This window comes from Candoia aspera, chromosome 3 (assembly GCF_035149785.1).
Source record: "Candoia aspera isolate rCanAsp1 chromosome 3, rCanAsp1.hap2, whole genome shotgun sequence".
Lineage (NCBI taxonomy): Eukaryota > Metazoa > Chordata > Lepidosauria > Squamata > Boidae > Candoia > Candoia aspera.
In genome coordinates, this window is record NC_086155.1 from 177074128 (window position 1) to 177097546 (window position 23419).

Sequence of the window (23419 nt, forward strand, 5' to 3'; positions counted from 1 at the left end):
AGTGCTGCATGGATAATTCATCTCATATTATTTTTCTACTTGTACAACTGAATTTTTAATTCTTTTTTCTCTGTCTCATGAGAGAGAGAAAGAGAAAGATCTCAGTTCCAATTAAAGAAAACCACTGAGGTTTAAGTCACTTCATTTTAGGCTACTCTAAATGCAGACTGTTTGTGAGAAGGAAAAATATTAAGATCAATACAGAAGTCAATAACTACTGGAGTATTATACTCACTAGAAAATATCTGCAAAAAATCAGTATAAATGACAAGAAATTATATTTACTAGAAAATAGCATTACCTTAGCATGAGCAGGTCCTTGTTCATTAAGAAGCTTATAGAGGTTGAACTCTACTGAAACGGGCTAATTCATTTACCAGACACACTGGAGTTTTCTCTTCGGGATTCGCCATGTTATCCTGTAAAGGAACTATAAATAAAAAGGTAACATATTTTTAATATATCATTTCATAGAAAGAGTATCATTTATATTAAAAAAAAATCTGGCTAGGAATTATTTTTTGACAATAAAGCAATAAATACTCTGGCTAGAAATTATTACCACTAAATTGAAAAAAGAATTTTTTGCTAATGATATCCACTTTGGATATTTATTTTTACTTCACTTTGGATATTTATTTTTACTTCAATGATGTGCACTTCAAATTACAGTTCATAGATTTTAGATAAAATATTTTATCAGTATGCAATTATCCAGCTCTATTTTTTATTACATACAATGCACTTGTTTATTAAAAAGTTTTATTCTTTTCTTTTGAGCTAATTATATTTTTTGAATCACTAAGTTTATTGTTTTCCTAGTTCTAGAATTTTCTCTTTTCTATTCCTCCTTCTCCCTGAAACTAAAATGCTTGACTGGCATAACAACTTATTCATTCTTTGGTTTTCCTCAGAATCATCATGATTAGGAACTTCAGTTCTGGTGCCACTGTTCCAGGACAAAGAAAAAAATGGAATGTTATGTTTACAGAGTTACCAAAGGGGGGAAAAATTATGACCCAAAATGGTCTAAGACCCTTTGTTCCAGGTTCGAACCTGGAGGTTTAAACTTTTCTGTAAAAGAGAAAGGTGAGTTTCTTTCAGGGCTTCTGCCTAAAAGTCTTCAGAAACTATTTAAGCTGCTAAACTTGAGCTGCTAAATTGTGCTAAACTATTTCAGATGTTTTTAATTAAAGAACTTTTCCCCTTTTGTAACCTTCTGAAGTACTTCTTCCAAAAAGTGATAACATAATACATATATAAAATCAATCTCCTGCTTACCCTGGGACTTTCTAGGAGATATAGAATCCATAAAACCAGTTATACAATTATTGCATCCAACAGCTGATTCTGGAACTGATCCATTTACTGAGGAGTGAGAAACCACTGAACCTGTTAGCACTGCTGGGGATAAATTAAGGCCACAGTGATTTGATGCCGTCTGCATTTTGATTTGTGCCCTTGATTTTACTGAAAAGAGAAAAAAAAAAAGTGAGCATATAGCATTAGTTTAGGGAAACATGACATTTGATCAACCTGACTGTATGTACTGTTAAAAAAAGTTTTACATTCTCTCTCTCTCAGTATTGGCAAGTATTAGGTATGCTGATAACTTTTCATCCGCTGAGAGTTAGTCCTGAAGATGTCTTTTTGTTGGAGACCAATTTCTGGTTATTCATAGGTTTGTTTCAATCGGTGACAACTTTATTAATACATAATTTACAACATCCTGTGAGTAGATTACTGCTACTTCATTGTAATATACAGAAGATGTTGTCTGTCTCTTTTAAATCTATTTTACTGAAGGCTCTGCAATGAAATATAATTGAACACAGATATGAACCTATGTCAAAGCCTGTGCTGAGGTGAAAAGGGAGATGAAGTGCTAGGACTTTTCTGCCCACATTGCATTAGCAGATATTATCCACCTTGTTCAAGGTGACCTGTTCCCTTTTGAGGAAGGATGATCCAGATTTTCCCTTGGACTCCTAAAATAGGTTTGCTAAATATTTCACTGACAAAATTGCATGTTTTCATTCAGATTTTGACTCTACATTGGCAGAACCAACAGACATAACTGGGGCAAGGTCTCACATGGTAATCTGGGATTCCTTTCAGCCTGTAGACTCTGAGGATATGGACAAGGTTATCTGCAGCAGATTGGACCCTTGCCTCACCCAGCTCCTCCAGGAAGCAAGAAGTGGCAAGCAGTTGTGTTTGGGAGATGAACAATCACTTTTTGAAGGAGGAAATGGTGCCTGCTGCCTTGAAGAAGGTAGCGGTGGTCTCTTATTTGAAGAAGCCATCACACAATCAAATGCTGTTAGAAGATTTTTGCCCTCTCTCCCACTTTCATTTTTTAGACAAGGTTTTTGAGAAGGTGGACATTTTGCTGCTGAGGAGCTGCACAGAAGAAAGATTGTCTGGATCCCTGGCTGTTGGAGTACAGGTCTCAATATGGAATTAAAAATGCATTGGTCACTCTTGTGGATGACTACTTTTATGACCTCAATGGAAGGACTGTGGTTCTCCTGGTCCTTTTAGATTTCTCAGTGGCATCTGATGCCAACAAACATGGAATAATTCTAGAAAGATGGTTGGCAACTGGGGGCACAGGCAACCTTCCTAATGGATATTCCAGTTGATTGTAGGTGAAGAAGAGGGGTTGAATTCACAGTAACTTGATAGCCATTTGGAGATTTCTAGAGGCTGCTACAACAGCTTCCAGAGGCTACATATGTATTAAAGTAATCTACAGCAGTATTAAATTCCATTTCTTTCTAGTGCGGAACATCTATGATAACATTTTAAAAGTTAATACTTTTCTACCAACAAAATTTATTTACAAAATCACTTTATTTTTATTTTTAAATATGTGTGTGTGTGTGTAACTTACATTGGTACTATTTGTGCATAAAATTCAGAATACTGTAAACAATTGAAATAAAGAAACTTGCAACAATGAACTGAACTGAAGTGAGGCATGTTTAATTTATAACCACAGAAACTGAAGAGATGCATATTTCACATCTAGAACATAGGGTCTGCTTCTAAAAAATTGGGAGCCCTTATTTGAAAGTTATCATCACATAGATTTATTTATTTCACCATAGGTGCTCCCTGACTCCATATGGACTCTGAATAGCTTACAATACGCAGTACGGCATCCTAATTATGCAAATGTACCTCTCTTTTGGACTTCTGGGGAAGAAATGGCGAACTGAAGACAGCTCTGCTAAAAGTGGAGCCGATGACCATGGCGGAATGAAGAGCTGGTGAGTAGGCTGGCTCTTCGTAATTCCTCTCTGGAGAAGGAGAGGACTTGAGATAGCCCACAAGTGCTCCAGACAACTGCTCCTCATGAGAAGACTGCAAGATGGCGGTCTCTGGCAGGTTTAAAGCTCTGGTAGATGAGGGAATAACCATCTTGCTCAAACTGCGGTCAATGCCTCTGAAAGGACACTAAGTTCACATACTTCCTTTTCTGGTCACTTTCAGAAATTGCTTGTTAACTGCTTTTCAGCTATTAGGAACCTTTGGATCAATACATTTTATAGCAGTGGGTGAGTTTCCTTCAATCCTTAGCAAAAGAAGTTTTAAATACAAGTTTAAAGACTTAAAAAAATTATTTTGGAATAAACAGCAAAAGGGTGATTAGAACTTTGATTATGGAAAGTTACAAATGGACTAAGGGTCCAGATGGAATTGAAATAAGATTTTGGAATTAATCGTAAGAATCCTTCCCATGGGAAGATGCTTTTGTTTTGAATTCTCTTTAAAAAACATGATAGGATGAGACTTTGAAGGTTGGACAATAGAGGGAACCAGAAGGAACTAAATATTACAATTAAAGGAGAAGAATACTTAAAACTTGACTTACGAATACAGAATGAAGCAAAATATTTTAACATTGGACATACTTAAGGATATTTTCGAACAATAGACTAAGAAGTTAATTTTAAGAGTGTCTGTCCCTATAGATAAACTGTGTTTAAAAGATGTTATGAAAGAGGAACAAGTTATATTTGATAAGACTGAGACTATCTGAAAGTGGATTTAAACATGACAGGCTACAAGAATGATATGGAAAAAAGGTGCTACCCTGGACAGACAAAAGAAACCAGCTGATGTCTTAATAATCAAAAAGGATATACAAATAACAAACCAAGAGAGTGACCTGGATAATTTTCCTATATTGGATTTACAAAAGAGGCTTGCTTAAAGCTTTGAAGAATTTTGTGAGAAGGGACAAAATAAAAATGAAACAATATCAAGTTTTAGAACATTATTTAAAGGGATCATACAAATAATACAAATTATGTAGATGTGCTATTTTGTATCATGATGCAAAAAGAGTTCATGCTTCATATCATTTGCATGTGTCCCCTGCACCTTCATGGATGCCCATAGCTCTCTAGTTCAGCATTCTGTTCCCAGTAACCAGTAGCTGGATGCCTACAGGAAACTTATAAGAGGATATGAACTCACTAACACTTCCCCACTCATACTCCCCAGTAATTGGAATTCACAGGTACATTAACTCTGAAACTAGAAATAATACACAATCATAATTAAAATAATGATTTATTAGTTATCTTCCACAATTTTGTTTAGTACCTTAATAGAGCGGTCAAAACCCATCAATTTATCTTATGGAAGCAAATTTCACTGTTTGACCATTAGAAGTTCATCCTATAATCTATCATAAATTTATTACAATATAATTTAATTCAGGTTGAGTGATGAGAGCTCAGGAATCATAACTCAATTTCCTACCCTTCCAGAGGGTTTCAGAAAGTTGTCTGATAATACTGTACAGTGTTTTTTTCAGAAGTATCGCGCAGCTCCCAAGGGTGGGGGTCTCACCTGTGCGCGTCCTGCCCTGCCTTGCCTTGCCCTGTCCGGATAAGTGGCTCTGCCGGGGACCGAGGGACTCACTGACCGTCCCGCCCCTCCGCGTCACCGGCGAAGGACGAGATTAGGCGAGCAGGAGAGGAGCAAAAGCGGCGGGGCTCGTCCTGCGCACCTCAGTTCCTCTCTACCGGCCGCCGCCGCCGCCGCTGGAACAGCCGCCAAAGGAGGCGACTCCTCGCTCCTCCGCGGTAGCACCTCCCGCAGCTGCCCAAGGCCGGGGCCGGGGCCGCCGGGGAGGAGTCCGCCCCCGCCGCCCCCGCGCCATCCCGGTTCCCCGGCGGGCCGTCCGGCTCCTCCGCGGCCTCGGTTACCTGGTTCCCAGGACACTTTGGAGACGCCGCCATCCTCGGCAAACACTAAAGAGACGCGATCCCGCCGCGGCGACTGGCCCCAACCAACCGCTTCGCCACCCAGCCCCGCAAGCCGGTCGCGACACTGCGCCCTGCTGTCCGGCCTCCGCCCTCGGCCCGGGGCCTAGCCCATGGTGGCTGGGCTGAGGCGTCCCTTCGCGGGGCCGCCATCGCCGCTCCCACCTTCTGACAGCGCGAATGGCCGCGTCCGCATCCCCTTCCCCTCTGCCTCCCGAGCCGCGGGCGATGCTCCGCGCCCCCCGGTGGCAGCTCCAGGCACCGCCGAGCTCTTTGCTGAAGTGTCTCCGTCATCTGCGTTCACAGTCCCAGGACGGAGAAAGGACGCTTCTCTTTTAACTGGCATTGCACCTTGCTGGAATGTGACATTGTATTGTCATTTTTTATTCTGCTTCTGCTCCACCTTTAGCTGCTTGGCAGCGGAAGTCAGCAAATCTGCACTGCATGACACACCTTACCTGTCAATGACGACAACGTACATTCAGAAGTTGCTAAATTTCTCATTCTTTAATCTTGCTGCCAGGGGTTCCCTATTACAGTATTTTTGTTTGGATGGTATAAACCTGAAGGAGCAAACAGTATTTTTTCTGGTGAAGTTGCTTTTATTGGTGCAAAACCATAAACAAGTGCATTTCAGTACAGATTTTCTACTATTATTCCCCCCCCCCACGCCTTGTAGCTATTTATCTGGCTTTTTCCCTGCATTTCTGGGCATCATTTCAACCCAGCACCTGGGTTCTCTCTCTAGCCAATTACTTTCTCAAAGAACTGAGGCAGCTATTTCTTACAAGAGAAAGGTGACATGGATTTTCTAATTTCCTTTCTCTTTGGTACTGCCTATATTTTGGACTTTCCTATCCCATGCCTGTCTTTTCTCCTTGGGACAGGTAGCTTTTGCTTACCACTCCTTGGATACTATGACAGCATAATATGCCACTTGACTCAAGTAACTGGAAGCTTTCCTACACTTCTTCCCATCACCCCCTGCCCAATCCTGTTCCTTGCAGGTATCCAGTATCCCCCACCACTAGGTTGGACCTGATTATTTGACTATATGGGAACTTGGACTTCTCCTGAACACACAAGCTTTGGTAAGTTAACACCACCACCAGAGTGCTGGTGTAAAGGTCTAAGCTAGAGGGAGAGGAACATGGGCACTCTTCTCTTTGCTACCACTCTCCTTATTGGTAGCTCTGGCTTGCTAGATGGTAGAGCTGGATTGTTGACTGCTGCAATTTCTCCACAGCTGGACTTCCTCCTCATTTGGAGTTTACTGCTGGAAGCATCACTTTTTCAGGCCAAGCAACTGGCAAGCAACTTCGTATCAGCCCTTCCCCACCTGACACCACTTCTCTGCTACCACCTGGACCACAACTAGCAGAGCTGTTGGTACCCTTTCACCGTCTCCCCTCACTACTGGCTGAAATATGAGTTCCCTCATATCTTTTCCTCCACAAATGACTTCTTTCTCTATGACATAGTCACTGCCATGGGACATCTGTATGCCTTCACCCTCTACTGTGATTCTGTGGAGCTTTCAGTTGCTTTTGTGTAAAGCCCAGAGGCTTACTATGTTGCAATGGTGTGACCAACAGTCTGTACATTCTGCAGAGGTATTTATTTATTTAGTCAATATTTAAGACCACTTACTCACTGACTCTGGGCAGCTTGCAACGGTTCAAAGGACTAAAAAACCAAACATTAAACATTAAAGTATGACCATACTGAGGAGGAAAAACCAAACTACTGTAACTATCTGGAAATTAGCAGGAACACCCATCATTCTTTCTAACCTATAGGAACAGCCGGGTTTTAAGTGCCTTCCTAAAAGCCAGCAAGGTCAGGGCCATAAGGACATTGGGGGGAAACTATTCCAAAGCGCAGGTTGCAGCAACAATGAAGGCATACATCCTCGGTCCCATAAGATAGCATTGTTAAATTGATGGAACCCCAAGCATGCTGATCCTGATTTTTTTTTTAAGACAGGCAGAAACAATAGACAAGAGATGGCCCTGCAAATATCCAGGCCCCATACCATGAAGGGCTTTATAGATGACCAACAGACCTTGAATTTCACTCAGAAGCTCACTGGTAACCAGTGCAGCTCGCAAAGTAGCAGTGTGACATGGATATACTATGGTGCACCCATAACAGTTTGCCCTGCTGTATTTTGGACCAGCTGTGACTACTGAAGTGGTTTCCAGAGCAGCCTCATGTAAAGTACGTTGCAGTAATCCAACCATCAGGTGACTAAGGCATGAATGTCTGTAAGAAGGATATTCTGATACCAGAATGGGCAAAACTGGTGCACAAGACAAATTTGCAAAGGCCCTCCTGGCCACAGCTGCTATTTGCTCTTCAAACAGGAGCTGTGAGTCAAGTGATTTCTAAAAACATACCTCTAAATTTAAGGCACAATTGATCACTTTTAATGAATTAGCATATATCAAGTATTTTTTTCCAAAAAAGTTAAAGTGTCATGTCATTTAAATAAATTGAGCTATGCATCTATAAAGAACCTTTAACACATTTCAAAAGGATTTCATATTTGATAGGATTGTGTTTGCAGGGGAGAGAACTTTCAAATTACATCAAATCTATCTCAATAAAATTTAGAAAAGCTGTTGACTGCATTTCAACCACCTTTCAGTTGTTTTAGGACGTTTAAATTTTATTTTTGCTTTCATTGGCTGCCTTTCCTGATACTATTGAATAAAAAGTTCCAGTATCCACCAATAAACAAGTAAATGAATGGATATAAAGGGAGTTCATATAAAGTGAAGATAGATGCAGCCTTTAGGCATCTTTAGGCAGATTATTTTACATGTGTCACCAATTTCCAATGAACATAAGCCTTCTTACTACAGCCCTAAAAGCAATTTTAGAATACAAAAAATTTACCTCCATTTGCCTTAATTATCCTTCTTCAAAAAAGGGACAGTATGTATCATTAAGACTTCACTAATCTAATCTGTAATCTCCCAAGTCATAGTCCTGTTCTTTTCCTTTCCAGTTTAGCTGCTGAATGCAAAAATGTCTACTGAATTTTACTCAGTGCACTCATCCTCTTTCATTGGCATGAACCATCAACAAGATAAGACATACCGAATACTGAAAATTGGATCCACGTGATCTGCATCTAGACAAACTCGTGCTTTGAAAATGCTAAGAAATAGGAATGGTTCAATACATAAACATTTTTACCACATTTTAATAAATTACTAGCAATACCTACTGTATATTTAATTCATCCTTCCAATAGTGCATCCTTCACTGCAAATGGATGATAATATTAATGAAAATTGAAAACCAATTTATCTTCCCTGTTACAGTTTTTAATAATCCATAAAGAATTTAAAAAAATATTTTCAGAATAATCACTTTAAGTTGTTTTGTTTTTGGTCAGAACATGTAGATTTGGAACTAAAATTTATTAAAAGAATTAATATGCTTCAGTTGCTAGGTTTTTGGTAAGTATTCCCAACTGACATTCAGAAACCCAATTCAAGTCAACAGCAACAGTGAAGATAGATTCATGTATTTGCTTACCTTATCTTTTAACAGTAAGCATGAGGTACAATTATACAAAAGATGAAGCATTAAGAAGCACACCACACACTGATAGTTCAGTCAAGGACTGTTCTGAGTAGAAATCGTAAGATTGCTTTCAACAGAGGATTTTGGCAAAATAAATGCAATCTGAGTTGGCTATTGCTACAGACATTGAGGCAAATTACCTGAAAATATCAAAAAGAAGAAAGCCTGATTAGAAGATAAGGAAGTGAAAAGTAAATTAAGAGTAGGGTGCAGGCAAACTGAATTAAATCACAGTATCCATCTTCACTGAAAAAAGTGGGATATCAATATCTGAACAAGCATTTTTTTCCCCAAAAACAACAGAGGGATTATCAACCCAATAAAAAACTCATTTAATCCATACAGCATTGCTGAACAATTTGAACATTTCAAAACTTTTAATATATTGTCCCTCTGGACCTTCTGAGAAAATGCAGTTCTCATCCGGATGAGAATGTCCTTTTCACACACCAACATATCATACAATGGGAAACAGAAATATATAGTCATTTTTTTACCACAAAGGGGGGGAAAAGATGATTTAACTAAGAATTGGTACCAAGACAGGTGGTTCTTTATTTGTTCATAAACATTAGAACAGAAAGATAGACAAGGTTGCTAAAATGCCAAAAATATATCATGAAGAAAACACTCAAGCAGACTATAAAAAACTCCAAAATGATCTTGAGGTAAATGGCTAACACTAATAAAACCCAAGGAACTCATTGACTGACTTTAGGCCAATCATCCTCCCTTAATTCAACCCACCTCACCAGATAATACCCAGGATGAAATTAAGGGAGATCTCAATGTAAGTTGTCTTGCATGTTCTAAGCAAAATACCATATAAATAAAATGAATAATATACTATGTTCTATGCTACCGAGTACAAATTGTTGAAGATCGGCAACCTCCAGAAAAAATAAAAAGGCCATCCTCCATGTATGTATTGCAGACTGAATTGTGATTAAGTAGAAAATAGATCCTGAACTTGTAATTGATAGCACACAGCCAACTCAGTATGTACCAGTTGTAGAGAATGTATTTTTCAGTGATACTATTTTTTAGGAAAAAAAGGAAATGGTCATTTTTGTCAATTCTTCATTTTTCACAATGTCATTTCACAGTGAGTTCCATAACTTTCCAAAACAGATTTTGAGGTGACACAGAACATAAGGGTGAAGGGCAAAAAGCAAAAAATGATTTCTCTCTCTCCCCCCACCCCCTGGTGTGAGATCATTCAGTTTACCAAAATCATACAACTCCATTGTACAAACCAAACAACTCTGTAAAAAATTATACAAATGATAGAACTCTGGCTTCAAATCATTCTCATCACAGTATTTAAACAACACCCCGCCTCCCAAGAAATAGTATAAAAAAACCCAGGTAATGTTTTGTTGAGTAATTTCAATTTAATCCAAACCGCAAAATCTATAGGCAAATAAAATACATGCAAGACTAAAGCATGGATTGTTTAACCAACCTTTAAAAATCAGATGATATTATATGGAGACAGTTGCATTAATCTTTCAGATGGACAAATTAAATTTCCAGACATATGAAGGAGTTCCTTCATAGTGAATTACAGAGCAGATTGACATTATCTAAATTAGCTGTATGAATACATAATTTTTGTGGATTGTGGAAATATGAAGATTCCATTTAAATATTTAGTGGTTACTCTTTATGTATACATCTGTTAACATGTTTTTACCATTTAATTTACAAATGGAAAAAGAGCTAGAAGAAAATCAAGGAGAAATACAAATTTCAATGTCAACGTTATTTTTGGCTTGAACAAAAATTATTATAGCAACATTAATTATGCAATGGAGAACTATGAACATCTATATATAGGTTTTCCCACAGTATCTTATTTTTCATCAAGAGGCCAATAATTTTCTTCAAAATAAAAAAGATAATACACCCTTATTTAAAACTGCTCTATCAAATTGATAGTTTAGAATTTCAGTACCTGGACAGAACACCTCTTTTTCTTCTACTTGATTTCTTCCCACCCCTGAGCTTAGCAATTATATTGATTTTAAATATTATAGCTACAGTAATATATACATATCTATAAAACTTGTAAGATTCAATGCAGCAGTTAAAAAAAATCCACACACACTAGAATATTTTCAGCCAATCCTGGGAGATTTGTTTTGCTTATCTGATTCTTACTTTAAAAATCAAGTAAGAGGTTTACTCAGTTCAGACATTCCTTTATTGACTACTAGATTTGATTTTTTTTTTAGTGCAACAATAAGGCAACATTAAAAAGAGCACTGAAATAGAAAGTTTGCATATGTGTAAAGGTAGCAAGTTTATAAAAGACACATCATTGCTTCCTAAAAAGACAGCCTAGATGCAGTATCATAAAATTACATATAGGTGAAGATCAATTCACTATTGTTTAACAATTTTTTTTTTTTGTATAAAAGGTAAATCTAGTTTTTGTCATATCTTTAAAGAAAACCTGGAAAATTGCTATGGCTGTATGGGACAAGTAAGATAAGAAAAATATATATTTATATATATATTTGTCTTAAGTTTAAATAAAAAGATCCACACTTTTTGTCAAAACAGTTCATCTCTGTCCAAAATGTATTTCTTCCTTTATGGTACAGAAGTAAAAGACAAGATAAATGTTAATAAGGTAAAGAAATAATTTACAAGAAAATATCTTCTGATAGCTTTTCAGTGAAAATATTGTTTTGTAACATTCAAATATGACATATAACACAACAAAAGAAACAGTGAACTCAAATAAAAATTTCTAGACACATAAATAAATGAAGTATTGTGTAGGCAACAGGGCTCATGCTGAAGGCTAGTATGAAATAACAGTGTGCAATCTACTTGGAAAACAGCTCTAGTGTACATATTAACAAGCCCTATCATGGACTGCAGCAAATTCACTTTTATCACTGCTATCTGTTTCCATTTTGTAACAAAGTTTTCCTTGATTAAATCACTTCTGCCTTATTTTATTCATACCTTTTCTTCAGAAATATAACACACACAAACAAAAGGTATTTATTCTACCATAGAACGTACCTCTCTGCTGACATAACTTGGAAAAACTTGCTTGTCAAGACAATGACAGTTCAGTAAATATGCAATGACCTTATTAGTTTCTTAGCTAAGCATGTTTTTACTTATGCTGCTAGTTTAATGATCACAGTGCACAGAATCCATATTTAAACAAATTAGGTGGCTTTCAAAGTATAAGATTGGTTACTTATTAACCTAATATACTTAAAACCTTTCATAGGCCCTATCATGCATCTAAACTATTGTGTGGAAAGCATATATGTTTCCTGATACAATCTTTTGCCGGCAATGGATATACCAAAACCGCCAAGAAATTCATATTATTGCACAATACATGAAGACCTGGAATTCTTCCGAAAGTTAAAATTGAACGATATTTTCCAACACTTGCATTAACATCATATGACTACGAAAGGCATGTCAGTAGCATGGTGTGAACCAGCGATCAACATGCGCCCAGAATGCACACTAGTAAAAATTCAGTCAAAGGAAGTAGTCTTCATTGCCTGTTTATCATTTCCAGTCAGGAGGTTAAAGTTCAAAGACTGAATGATCAAAGTGCTCATATTCTCAGTAGGACTATCTTCTGTTAGGAGAATCATAGAATGATGGTGTCAACAAGTGTCATCTTTAAAGAAAAAGAAAATGTAAAATATTATGCTGTGCATGTATAAATTAATGTTGAAAACCTATGAAAATGTTTATTGCTGGAACAGCCCCTAACAGTACACTTCAATAAATGAAAATAATGATTAAAAATTACAAATTATAGAGGAACAGACAATATAATTCTGATCCATTGAATTGCCTTGTTCTGTTCAAACAAAACATAGCATTTTTCAAATAAAAAGTACAAATATACAAAACCTGAAGGCTCAGAAACTGGAGAGCTTCTTGACTTGGAAAAAAAAATCTGTTGCTACTCTCCATAACATAAAGGGTTTGTAGGAGGAGAGGTGATTGAAAAGCACCCAATACTATTCTGTCTTGATATTTCCACACACAATGAACATATTGTTATATTTTAAATAATTTATTGTACTTTATTTTATGCTAGCTTTGGCACCCTATTTCATCAGTTCAGTTCCATTTTGTTAATGGTCTATTCATTCTATAGATTTTATACCCAGTAGTAATGCCATTCAACTGACTATCTTTATTTATTTATTAAATTTTTATCCCGCCTTTATTATTTTTATAAATAACTCAAGGAGGTGAACATACCTAATACTCTTTCCTCCTCCTATTTTCCCCACAATCATCCGTTTTCTACTGGTGTGAAGCCCTGTCTTACACCAAATGTAATCACTGGTTCATTTATCCATGGCTATTCTCAATATATGAGAAAGACCTATAAAGTTCAATATGCATTACACATAGAAAGGCCTTTTTTCAGTGCTTCTGAAGTTCAGAATGCCAATACTTCATTCCTTGGCAGGTTTCTTGGGAAAGATCTGTGCTTGGAATTTTCATATGCATATAAACTGTAGTTCTTTCTCACCTGAGTTCAGTAACAGAAGTCTAACTAGAGGTAGTCTTCACTTAATGACTGTAACTGAGCCCGGAATTTCCACTGCTAAGCCATGCGGTTGTAAAGCGAGATGGCATCGTTTAGCACCGGCAATCCTAGCAATTCCCCTTGCCGTCATTAAGTGAATTTTACCCATCGTTAGCCTGAGCACCCACCCCAATCCAAGCCATTCTGGGCTTGGTTCCTCCCAGCCCTGAACACTGCCTTCAACTCCCCGCCGCCTATCTCCTCCCATCTCTGCCCTTTTGGAAACCCTGCACCCTCCCTTGTGGGACAGCAAACCCAGCTACGTGGTACGAAGCCACCCGTCCCAGCTGTGCGGCGGGAGGCCACCATAGCAAGCTCCAGCCTCTCCAGCCTCCCCAGCCTGCATTTGTTCACCCAGCTGCCTCCTCTCCCAGTTCCCCACACCGAACTTTTACCTTTTTTGCCCAGCCGCCATGGGTGAAGCAGAAGCGCCTGGCTGTCTTTGCTAAGTCCTTTGTGGACCCAGCTTCTCTGGCAAACGTTTCCTCCACATGGCTCCCTTCAGAACGCTGTCTTCCCAGCTTACGCTATCTTCTCAGAGTCTTTGGAGAGCTCTTTGGAAAGCTCAGAGCTCTCCAAAGGCTCTGAGAAGACAGCGCAAGCTGAGCTGAAGCATCCCCGGAGTCATAAATGTGGGCGGGCTTGCCAAGAGCCTGAATTTTGATCATGTGACTGTGGGGCTGCTGCAACAGTTGTAATTTTGGGCACAGGTCGTAAGAGCATTTTTTCAGCACCATCGTAATTTTGAATGGTTGCTGAAGGAATCTTCGTTAAGTGAAGACTACCTGTAACCTACTAGTAATCAGTTTCTGCAAACTCACTTGTAGTGTTATTTGTGATTAAGAAATATTCAAGGATTATACAGGATTTTTTTTTGTAAATTTATCTTATTAATTACTTAGAATATTGTTTTAAAACTAAATGCTTACCATGATACCACCATTTTGTTTTCTTTGGATTCTTGTTACATGTTCTTACATAAAATGAATTATCTGGTGGTCTTCTCTGCAATAAAGTAAAACTATATTAAATTATAAGCCTATTTCAGTTATACAAAGCTGTACATCACTGGCTGAATGGAAAGTGGGATATAAATCTAACAAAAAAAGGGAAGGAAGGAGGGGAAGGAAGGAAATTTCAGAAATGTATTTAATGAAGTGAGAGGAAAACCTGGCATTTATAAGCTCTTTTTCCAAGATTTTATTCCTGGTTTGTAATACTTTCAACTGTTCCTCAACTCTTCAATAACCTCAGGGGCTAATCTGTTAATATTTCAGGTGACTACAATTCCTGAGGTACAGACACAAATCTTTAAACAAAATTTCTGTAATCGTTAAACAAAATTACTCTCTGTAATACCTCTCCATATTTCGATAAACTAGAGAAAACGAGCATGTAATTAATTAGTTCAAGTTTGGAAAAACCCTGAAGTTGTGTCAAGAAAAGAATTGGGTGAAGAAATAAATAAATGAATAATATATAAGCAGGCTAAATAATAGAAGCAAATATTTCTTCGCTACACTTTAAATAGCAGTTTCTAGAGGAAATAACAATCAGAAGCCTTCCTTCTGCCTCCTCCCCTGCCACACACTTTGAACTGAATGGGAAGAAAATCCTCTTCCAACTGTATTCTGTGTATGAAGAACCATCCAGTATTTATATTGCATTTTTCAATAGAAGATACCAAGTATGAGTAACATGTCAGAAGAATTGCTATATTGCCTGAATGTGTGTATGTGTATGTGTGTGTGTGTGTGTGTCTATACACATACATACATACACACACACAGTATATTTTAAAAACTAGACAAGAATAAACTCAGACTAGGCAGGACAGAATTTCTATATAATGAAATATTCATCAATAAAATTATCTGTCACTGTACAAAGAGCTATGAGCGTTTCACTGTTGCTCAAGCATGCTCTGCTAAAAGCTGAATTTTATTTTAGATGGAGAACCATTAGAGGGTTTTTAAATGTCTGTAATTTGCTTCTGGACACAACACTCAAGATTTTATTATCAAGCTCACTAGCATACAAATATCTCACTGAATCCCTTTATCAATCTGTCACATTCATTTCCAATGAACTTTTCAGGCTTCCTTGAAGTAACAAATCTATGTGAATTAAGAAATGTGACAGCATGAAGCAGGAATTTCACACCAATTTCTGTGAGCTAGGTAATGAGCTTCCTCTTGAAGACAACTATTCTGCTTTGTTGGTCTCCAGAGGTTGGAAAGAAAAAGAAGTTGGTTGTTACCTAACTAGTGTGCATTGCTGTTAGACAAATTAACCCTTCTGAAATTTTTTTTGAAGTGTATTGTTTAGCAATGTACTTATTTTAGGGTCCACTGAAAGTCATTAAAGAGAGAAAGAGACCTAATTGGTTTAGAGTGGGAGATTCTACCTACCTTTAAACTCTTTAATGATATTATCTCTAAATTCATACCTTTTCTTTGCAGCTTGAAAGCATGCTGATAATGCTAAGACAAACTGATTGCACTGAAAGAGCTGGAGACCAGTCTTCTGTTAGAATAGATAAACAGATATGTCCATTGCTATAAACGTGAGGATGAACAGGAATATTTTCACCAGTAAACATGACCTATAAAGTAAAAATCAAATTAATATTTTGTTAACATAATAGTTCAAAAAAGCATACTAATGCTACTTGTAAAATATTCCATTTTTGATAAAAATTTTTGGATTCAAAAGTGGACATAATCTTTAAAATAAATGAGACATTATAAGAGTACGAATCACATTTTATCTTTCATATATTGCAGCATGTCAGTCTTGAATTTAATGAAGCCTATCACTTCAGCTGCTACTGCCTAATTACTGTGATTACAGAGCTAGTAATAAAAGGGTTCAAGCTTCTTTCTCTAGCTCAATATTTCAAGATGGACCAGGTTCATGATCACAGGGTTTAATTGTGTTTAAAATCCAGCATATTTATAGCAATATGTACAGTATGTTGTACATTTATTTGTGCTCTTATATCATTAAATAATTGGAAGTGTATTAGGTGGCAATTCTAGGCAGTTGAAACAATATAAACAGCATTAATGTATTATAAAACCAGTAAAGAGGCCAGCCTAAGGGACATACTAAAAATCAAAAGCAATAGTTGTAATGGTAATAAATACAGCATAAAATCCAATTAATAAAGTAACAACCACTTTCCTCTTCCATAGTCACACTTTTGACAATTAGATGTTATTAGATGTTTTAAAAAAATGGATACTACCTTAAAGAGTCAAATATCAACACACAGATTTAAAATATTTTAAATTATACAAATAAATGAAGGTATTTTAATTCTGGCATAGGAAGTTGCTTGATGTTATAAATTTTACATCAGTGTACACTCTTTCATCTAAAATGACAGTAACACTTAAGCTTTCTAATTTTTGAGGGTTTTGAATGTATTTATTTTTAAAATGAAACTGATAGCTTTATTTTTGCCCAGAATATTTTTTTTAAAATTCTGCTGTTGCTTTCAGCAGTCTCATTTTATTTTGTCATGAACCCAAAGTCTCAGTGGAAAGCTGGAAGAACATTGCTCATTACAGACTAATCAATCCTAATCTTGTGTTGTGCAACTGTGCAATTCAGAATATACAATTCAGAACTTTGCTGCCCATAGCAAACAGAAGTCTGATCACTGGAGAAGAGATATGGTCTTTTTCTGTACAGTCTGGTCACTTTACAAATATTTGTGCAAAGAAAAAGGTCAAGCCCATTTTTCACACCGAGAATGATCAGGCAAAGTTTGCGGAAACTGATCTGTGACAAAATCCCAAGATTTTTGGCAGGAAGGAATTGTGATCCAATTCCTCAGCACATTAGATGTGAAGGCTTAGTAGGCTGGTTCCAACCCTATGGGCTGATAATATGAGGGTTGAATGAAAAGTAGTATCTTTACCTTCATAACTTTAATTTAAATAGGGATATTTTAATAAATGAAACAGGAAAATAACCCTTGTAACAAGCTTTTTTATTGTCTGAATTTATTTCTCGACATAATCTCCATTTCCTACCACTTCTGCCAATGATGAACAAGCTTCTTAAAACTGTCAAGAAAGAACTCCATGCTTTGTCTCTCCAACCAAGTCCTGATAGTCCTTTCCACCTGCCCATGGAGGTATTTCATCAGTGTTGGGAAAAAGTGAAAGTCACATGGCACCAACTTTGTATGGCAGATGGGGTAAGATGGAGAGATCCAACTTCGCAATTGCCTTGTGGGTGGCTCATGAGGTGTGAGCCCTAGCACTGTTACATTACAGCAAAATTTCTTTCTTGTCCTTCTGAACTCTGCTTGTTTCAAAGGTTTGTTGCAATGTAGCTCTCTGAGCTGACAGTGGCTACAGATTCAAGGAAATCTATGTGAATAACATTTGTCCCAAAACAACTCTAACCATGCATCTTCCTGCTAAAGGGTTGGGTTTTGAATTTCTTTTTCACAGGTGAAGCTTTGTGATATTATTCCATGGACTGATGCTTCATTTCTGGGCCATAATGATGAACACATGTTTCATCAGCTGTCATGGACACCTTCATTCCTGTAGCATGTCATCCTTCAGCAAAGGATCGTTACCTTGTCGTGGTGCTGGAGCTTGAGCACCTCAATGATGCCATGAGCTAAACCGTGAAGGGCCATCCAAGACGGGAAGGTCATGACAGAGAGGTCAGACTAAATGCAATCCCTGAGGAAGGTAATGGCAACCCACCCCAGTATTTTTGCCGTGAAAACCACATGGATCAGTACAACCAGAGATATGTCGGTATACCATCAGAAGATGAGACCCCCAGGTCGGAAGATGGTCAAAATGCTACTGGGGAGGAACAGAGGATGAGTTCAACTAGCCCCAGACGTGGTGACGCAGCTAGCTCAAAGCCGAAAGGACGGCTAGCAGCCGACGGTGCTGGTGGTGAACGGCGAATCCGATGTTCTAAGGATCAACACACCACTGGAACCTGGAATGTAAGATCTATGAGCCAGGGCAAATTGGATGTGGTTATTGGTGAGATGTCAAGATTAAAGATAGACATTTTGGGCGTCAGTTAACTGAAATGGACTGGAATGGGCCACTTCACATCAAATGACCACCAGATCTACTACTGTGGACAAGAGGACCACAGAAGAAATGGAGTAGCCTTCATAATTAATAGTAAAGTAGCTAAAGCAGTGCTTGGATACAATCCAAAAAACGATAGAATGATCTCAATTCGAATTCAGGGCAAGCCATCTAACATCACAGTGATCCAAATATACGCCCCAACCACAGATGCTGAAGAAGCTGAAGTAGAGCAGTTCTATGAGGATCTGCAGCACCTACTGGACAACACGCCTAAAAGAGATGTTATTTTCATCACAGGAGACTGGAATGCTAAGGTCGGCAGTCAAATGACACCTGGAATTACAGGTAAGCATGGCCTGGAAGAACAAAACGAAGCAGGACATAGGCTGATAGAATTTTGCCAAGACAACGCACTCTGCATAACAAACACTCTCTTCCAACAGCCTAAGAGACGGCTTTCTACATGGACTTCCCCAGATGGACAACACTGAAATCAGATTGACTACATCCTTTGCAGCCAAAGGTGGTGGACATATATACAGTCGGTAAAAAACAAGACCTGGAGCTGACTGTAGTTCAGATCACGAACTCCTTATTGCACAATTTAGGATCAGACTAAAGAGATTAGGGAAGACCCACAGATCAGCTAGATATGAGCTCACTAATATTCCTAAGGAATATGCAGTGGAGGTGAAGAATAGATTTAAGGGACTGGACTTAGTAGATAGGGTCCCAGAAGAACTATGGACAGAAGTTCGCAACATTGTTCAGGAGGCGGCAACAAAATACATCCCAAAGAAAGAGAAAACCAAGAAGGCAAAATGGCTGTCTGCTGGGACACTAGAAGTAGCCCAAGAAAGAAGGAAAGCAAAAGGCAACAGTGATAGGGGGTGATATGCCCAATTAAATGCAAAATTCCAGAGGTTAGCCAGAAGAGATAAGGAATCATTTTTAAACAAGCAATGCGTGGAAGTGGAAGAAGACAATAGAATAGGAAGGACAAGAGACCTCTTCCAAAAAATTAGAAACATCGGAGGTCAATTCCAGGCCAAAATGGGTATGATCAAAAACAAAGATGGCAAGGACCTAACAGAAGAAGAAGAGATCAAGAAAAGGTGGCAAGAATATACAGAAGACCTGTATAGGAAGGATAACAATATCAGGGATAGCTTTGACGGTGTGGTCAGTGAGCTAGAGCCAGACATCCTGAAGAGTGAGGTTGAATGGGCCTTAAGAAGCATTGCTAATAACAAGGCAGCAGGAGACAACGGCATCCCAGCTGAACTGTTCAAAATCTTGCAAGATGATGCTGTCAAGGTAATGCATGCTATATGCCAGCAAATTTGGAAAACACAAGAATGGCCATCAGACTGGAAAAAATCAACTTATATCCCCATACCAAAAAAGGGAAATACTAAAGAATGTTCAAACTATTGAACAGTGGCACTCATCTCACATGCCAGTAAGGTAATGCTCAAGATCCTGCAAGGTAGACTTCAGCAATTCATGGAGCGAGAATTGCCAGATGCACAAGCTGGGTTTAGAAAAGGCAGAGGAACTAGGGACCAAATTGCCAATATCCGATGGATAATGGAAAAAGCCAGGGAGTTTCAGAAAAAGATCTATTTCTGTGTTATTGACTATTCTAAAGCCTTTGACTGTGTGGACCATAACAAATTGTGGCAAGTTCTTAGTGGTATGGGGATACCAAATCACCTTGTCTGCCTCCTGAAGAATCTGTATAACGACCAAGTAGCAACAGTAAGAACAGACCACGGAACAACAGACTGGTTTAAGATTGGGAAAGGAGTACGGCAGGGCTGTATACTTTCACCCTACCTATTCAACTTGTACGCAGAACACATCATGCGACGTGCTGGGCTTGAGGAATCCAAGGCTGGAGTTAAAATCACTGGAAGAAACATTAACAATCTCAGATATGCAGATGATACCACTTTGATGGCTGAAAGCAAAGAGGAACTGAGGAGCCTTATGATGAAAGTGAAAGAAGGAAGTGCAAAAGCTGGCTTGCAGCTAAACCTCAAAAAAACCAAGATTATGGCAACCAGCTTGATTGATAACTGGCAAATAGAGGGAGAAAATGTAGAAGCAGTGAAAGACTTTGTATTTCTAGGTGCGAAGGTTACTGCAGATGCCGACTGCAGTCAGGAAATCAGAAGACGCTTAATCCTTGGGAGAAGAGCAATGACAAATCTCGATAAAATAGTTAAGAGCAGAGACATCACACTGACAACAAAGGTCCGCATAGTTAAAGCAATGGTGTTCCCTGTAGTAACATATGGCTGCAAGAGCTGGACCGTAAGGAAGGCCAAGAGAAGGAAGATAGATGCTTTTGAACTGTGGTGTTGGAGGAAAATTCTGAGATTGCCTTGGACTGCAAGAAGATCCAACCAGTCCATCCTCCAGGAAATCAAGCCAGACTGCTCACTTGAGGGAATGATATTAAAGGCAAAACTGAAATACTTTGGCCACATCATGAGAAGACAGGACACCCTGGAGAAGATGCTGATGCTAGGGAAAGTGGAAGGCAAAAGGAAGAGGGGCCAACCAAGGGCAAGATGGACAGATGATATTCTAGAGGTGACGGACTCATCCCTGGGGGAGCTGGGGGTGTTGACGACCGACAGGAAGCTCTGGTGTGGGCTGGTCCGTGAAGTCACGAAGAGTCGGAAGCGACTAAATGAATAAACAACAGCATGTCATCAACTGCTGGCAAATTTCAACTCAAAGCTTCAAGCTTTCATTTCTGCTGTCAGCTTACAAGGAACTCATCTTGCACAAAGCTTCCAATATTAAAGAACATCAATAATGTGACCTGCAAGTTCCTGTGAAATGCCAAGCCTTACAGCAATTTCTCTTTGAGTGATCTGCCACTTGTCTTTAATTAGTTCATCAACCTTTCTCATGTGAAACTCATCAGGGGCTGCCACAAGTCATCCACTTCATTCTTGATCACATAAATCTCTGTCCCCAGTTTCCCATCTTTATATTTTTTGACCCAAGAACATATAGTACTCATGACAATGCAGTCATCAACATAAACAATCTACATTTAGTGGTGAATTTCAGGACTCATTCAGAAGTCAAAAATTCAATCACAGCAGGTTGCTTAAAAACTGCCTACAAGTACTCACCGCAGGTTTCCATTTTACAAACAATAGCAAGATAACCTTTTCTCACAGCAACTTCCTAACAACTGAAGTGAAAGAACTTGCTAAAAAAAAAACATCGTCAGAGCTTCTACTACATCAGTATTGCCATATTTTGGCAACTTATAATATTGGACACATTGCTTTTCATTCAACCCTTGCAGGTACCAGATTAAACGATTTTTGCTATTTTCTGAAGAGTTAACCCAGCAAAAAATTCAATTAAATAAACAAAAATAAACATTCAGTATTACCGTAGGATTGATTTTAAAATTTAAGTGAGCATATGATAGATAAATTACCTGAGGAGAATCAAATGGATACCGACTACTGAATTTAAATAGCAGTTGAAATTTCTCCCCTTCATATAAAGTTCCAGAAGCCCCTTCCATGTCTACAATCCACCTTTGGAAAGAAAATGGATTACAATTATGAAAACAGAAAAATATTTGTTCTTCTGTAAGTAACTTGATGTGAGTTAAGGTTTGCAAATTGCTAATCCCCAATTCTAAAAAGGCATCTTAAAAATCCTAGAATGTATAAGGGGTTCCAATATATTTTTAAAAGGTCATTGTATGTACTTTACCAAAAGCAATATTCTCCCCGAGTCTTCTTTGAAAAAAAAAGAGGAAGACTCAAACACAGAATTTGCATACAGATATATGAACAGGAATTTGAGGACACATTTATTGTCAAAGGTATCATACTGCCAATATATGTTATAAAGCAATATTTCATGCCCCCATACCACAACCTAGATTATTGAAAAGTTGTAAAATTGTTATAAAATATCAAAGCACTCCCCATTCCTTACTTAAATAAATAGCAGGTATCCTTTTTAAACATACCTCTAAGTGAACACTATTTATATCCAAGTCTGATAGCAATGTATACTGGATAAGAGGACCTAGCTAAGTATTTAGTGATATGATAATGGAAATTATGTCTGTATCTTCCTACAAGTATATCTTTCACAACAGTAATAAAAATATAGATACTCACTGTGTAATTGAATTTTGTACACTCTTTTCATTCAAGGTCATTCCTGGTGGTGGGTCATTCTGCAAAGCTAACAGCTCTTTCTGTAGCCTCTTCTAAAGAGAAAGAGAAACCTTAAAACATTTCATAAAGTATTTGAATAGTCTTTAAAGTTGTTATCTATATGGTACAAGACATTGCTAAATCTGAATTGCCAAGCCTGATATTTATGCCTTAAACATCATAAACATCATGTACATTATTTGTAAGGCTAAAGTCTTAATGATGCATTTTGTATAGCAAGTCAAGCTCTGGAAACTAACTTGTCATGATCACCGTTGCGATGCTTGTGACATTGCAACGGCTCACGTGACAATGCAGGGAAATGGGTACCAGGCGGATTAAGGGTAAAGGCAACTAGCTAACAAAAGAGAGCAACAGGTGCTGGCAACAAAGTATCAACTCTAGCCAGAGGCATGAAAGAGAGAGATACAATGTTGCAAAGAAGGTAATTGACAAGACCAGACCAGGAGGCGCGCCCGAGCTGTCAAACAGATTATAAACCTGATCGCCGGGCAATGAACCATCACCGGCCAGGGAAGCAATTAAGGAAACACCTGGAGCACAGGAGGGGCTCCACGACCCCTCACCTACCGAAGACGGAACTGACGGGGCTCGGGGCGTACCTGAAGAAGGGGTGGAGTGCTGACCGGT

The 23419-nt window shown here is 38.2% G+C and overlaps 1 protein-coding gene across 2 annotated transcripts in view; it reads right to left on the bottom strand.

The window, feature by feature from the left end:
- Nucleotides 1-10253: 10253 nt before the first annotated feature.
- The window catches only part of UBE2W (ubiquitin conjugating enzyme E2 W), a 31230-nt gene continuing 18064 nt past the window's right edge, over nucleotides 10254-23419 (bottom strand). Inside the window, exons 2-6 of one of the 2 annotated variants that reach the window (XM_063299385.1) lie at nucleotides 22730-22818; nucleotides 22030-22132; nucleotides 15923-16078; nucleotides 14403-14478; nucleotides 10254-12543 (exon numbers count right to left, since the gene is read on the bottom strand). In XM_063299385.1, coding sequence (XP_063155455.1) covers nucleotides 12530-12543; nucleotides 14403-14478; nucleotides 15923-16078; nucleotides 22030-22132; nucleotides 22730-22818 — 438 coding nt within the window. In that variant the 3' untranslated portion in view covers nucleotides 10254-12529. Of the gene's footprint in view, nucleotides 12544-14402; nucleotides 14479-15922; nucleotides 16079-22029; nucleotides 22133-22729; nucleotides 22822-23419 lie in introns of both variants that reach the window. The other variant, XM_063299384.1, reaches the window with a different exon arrangement.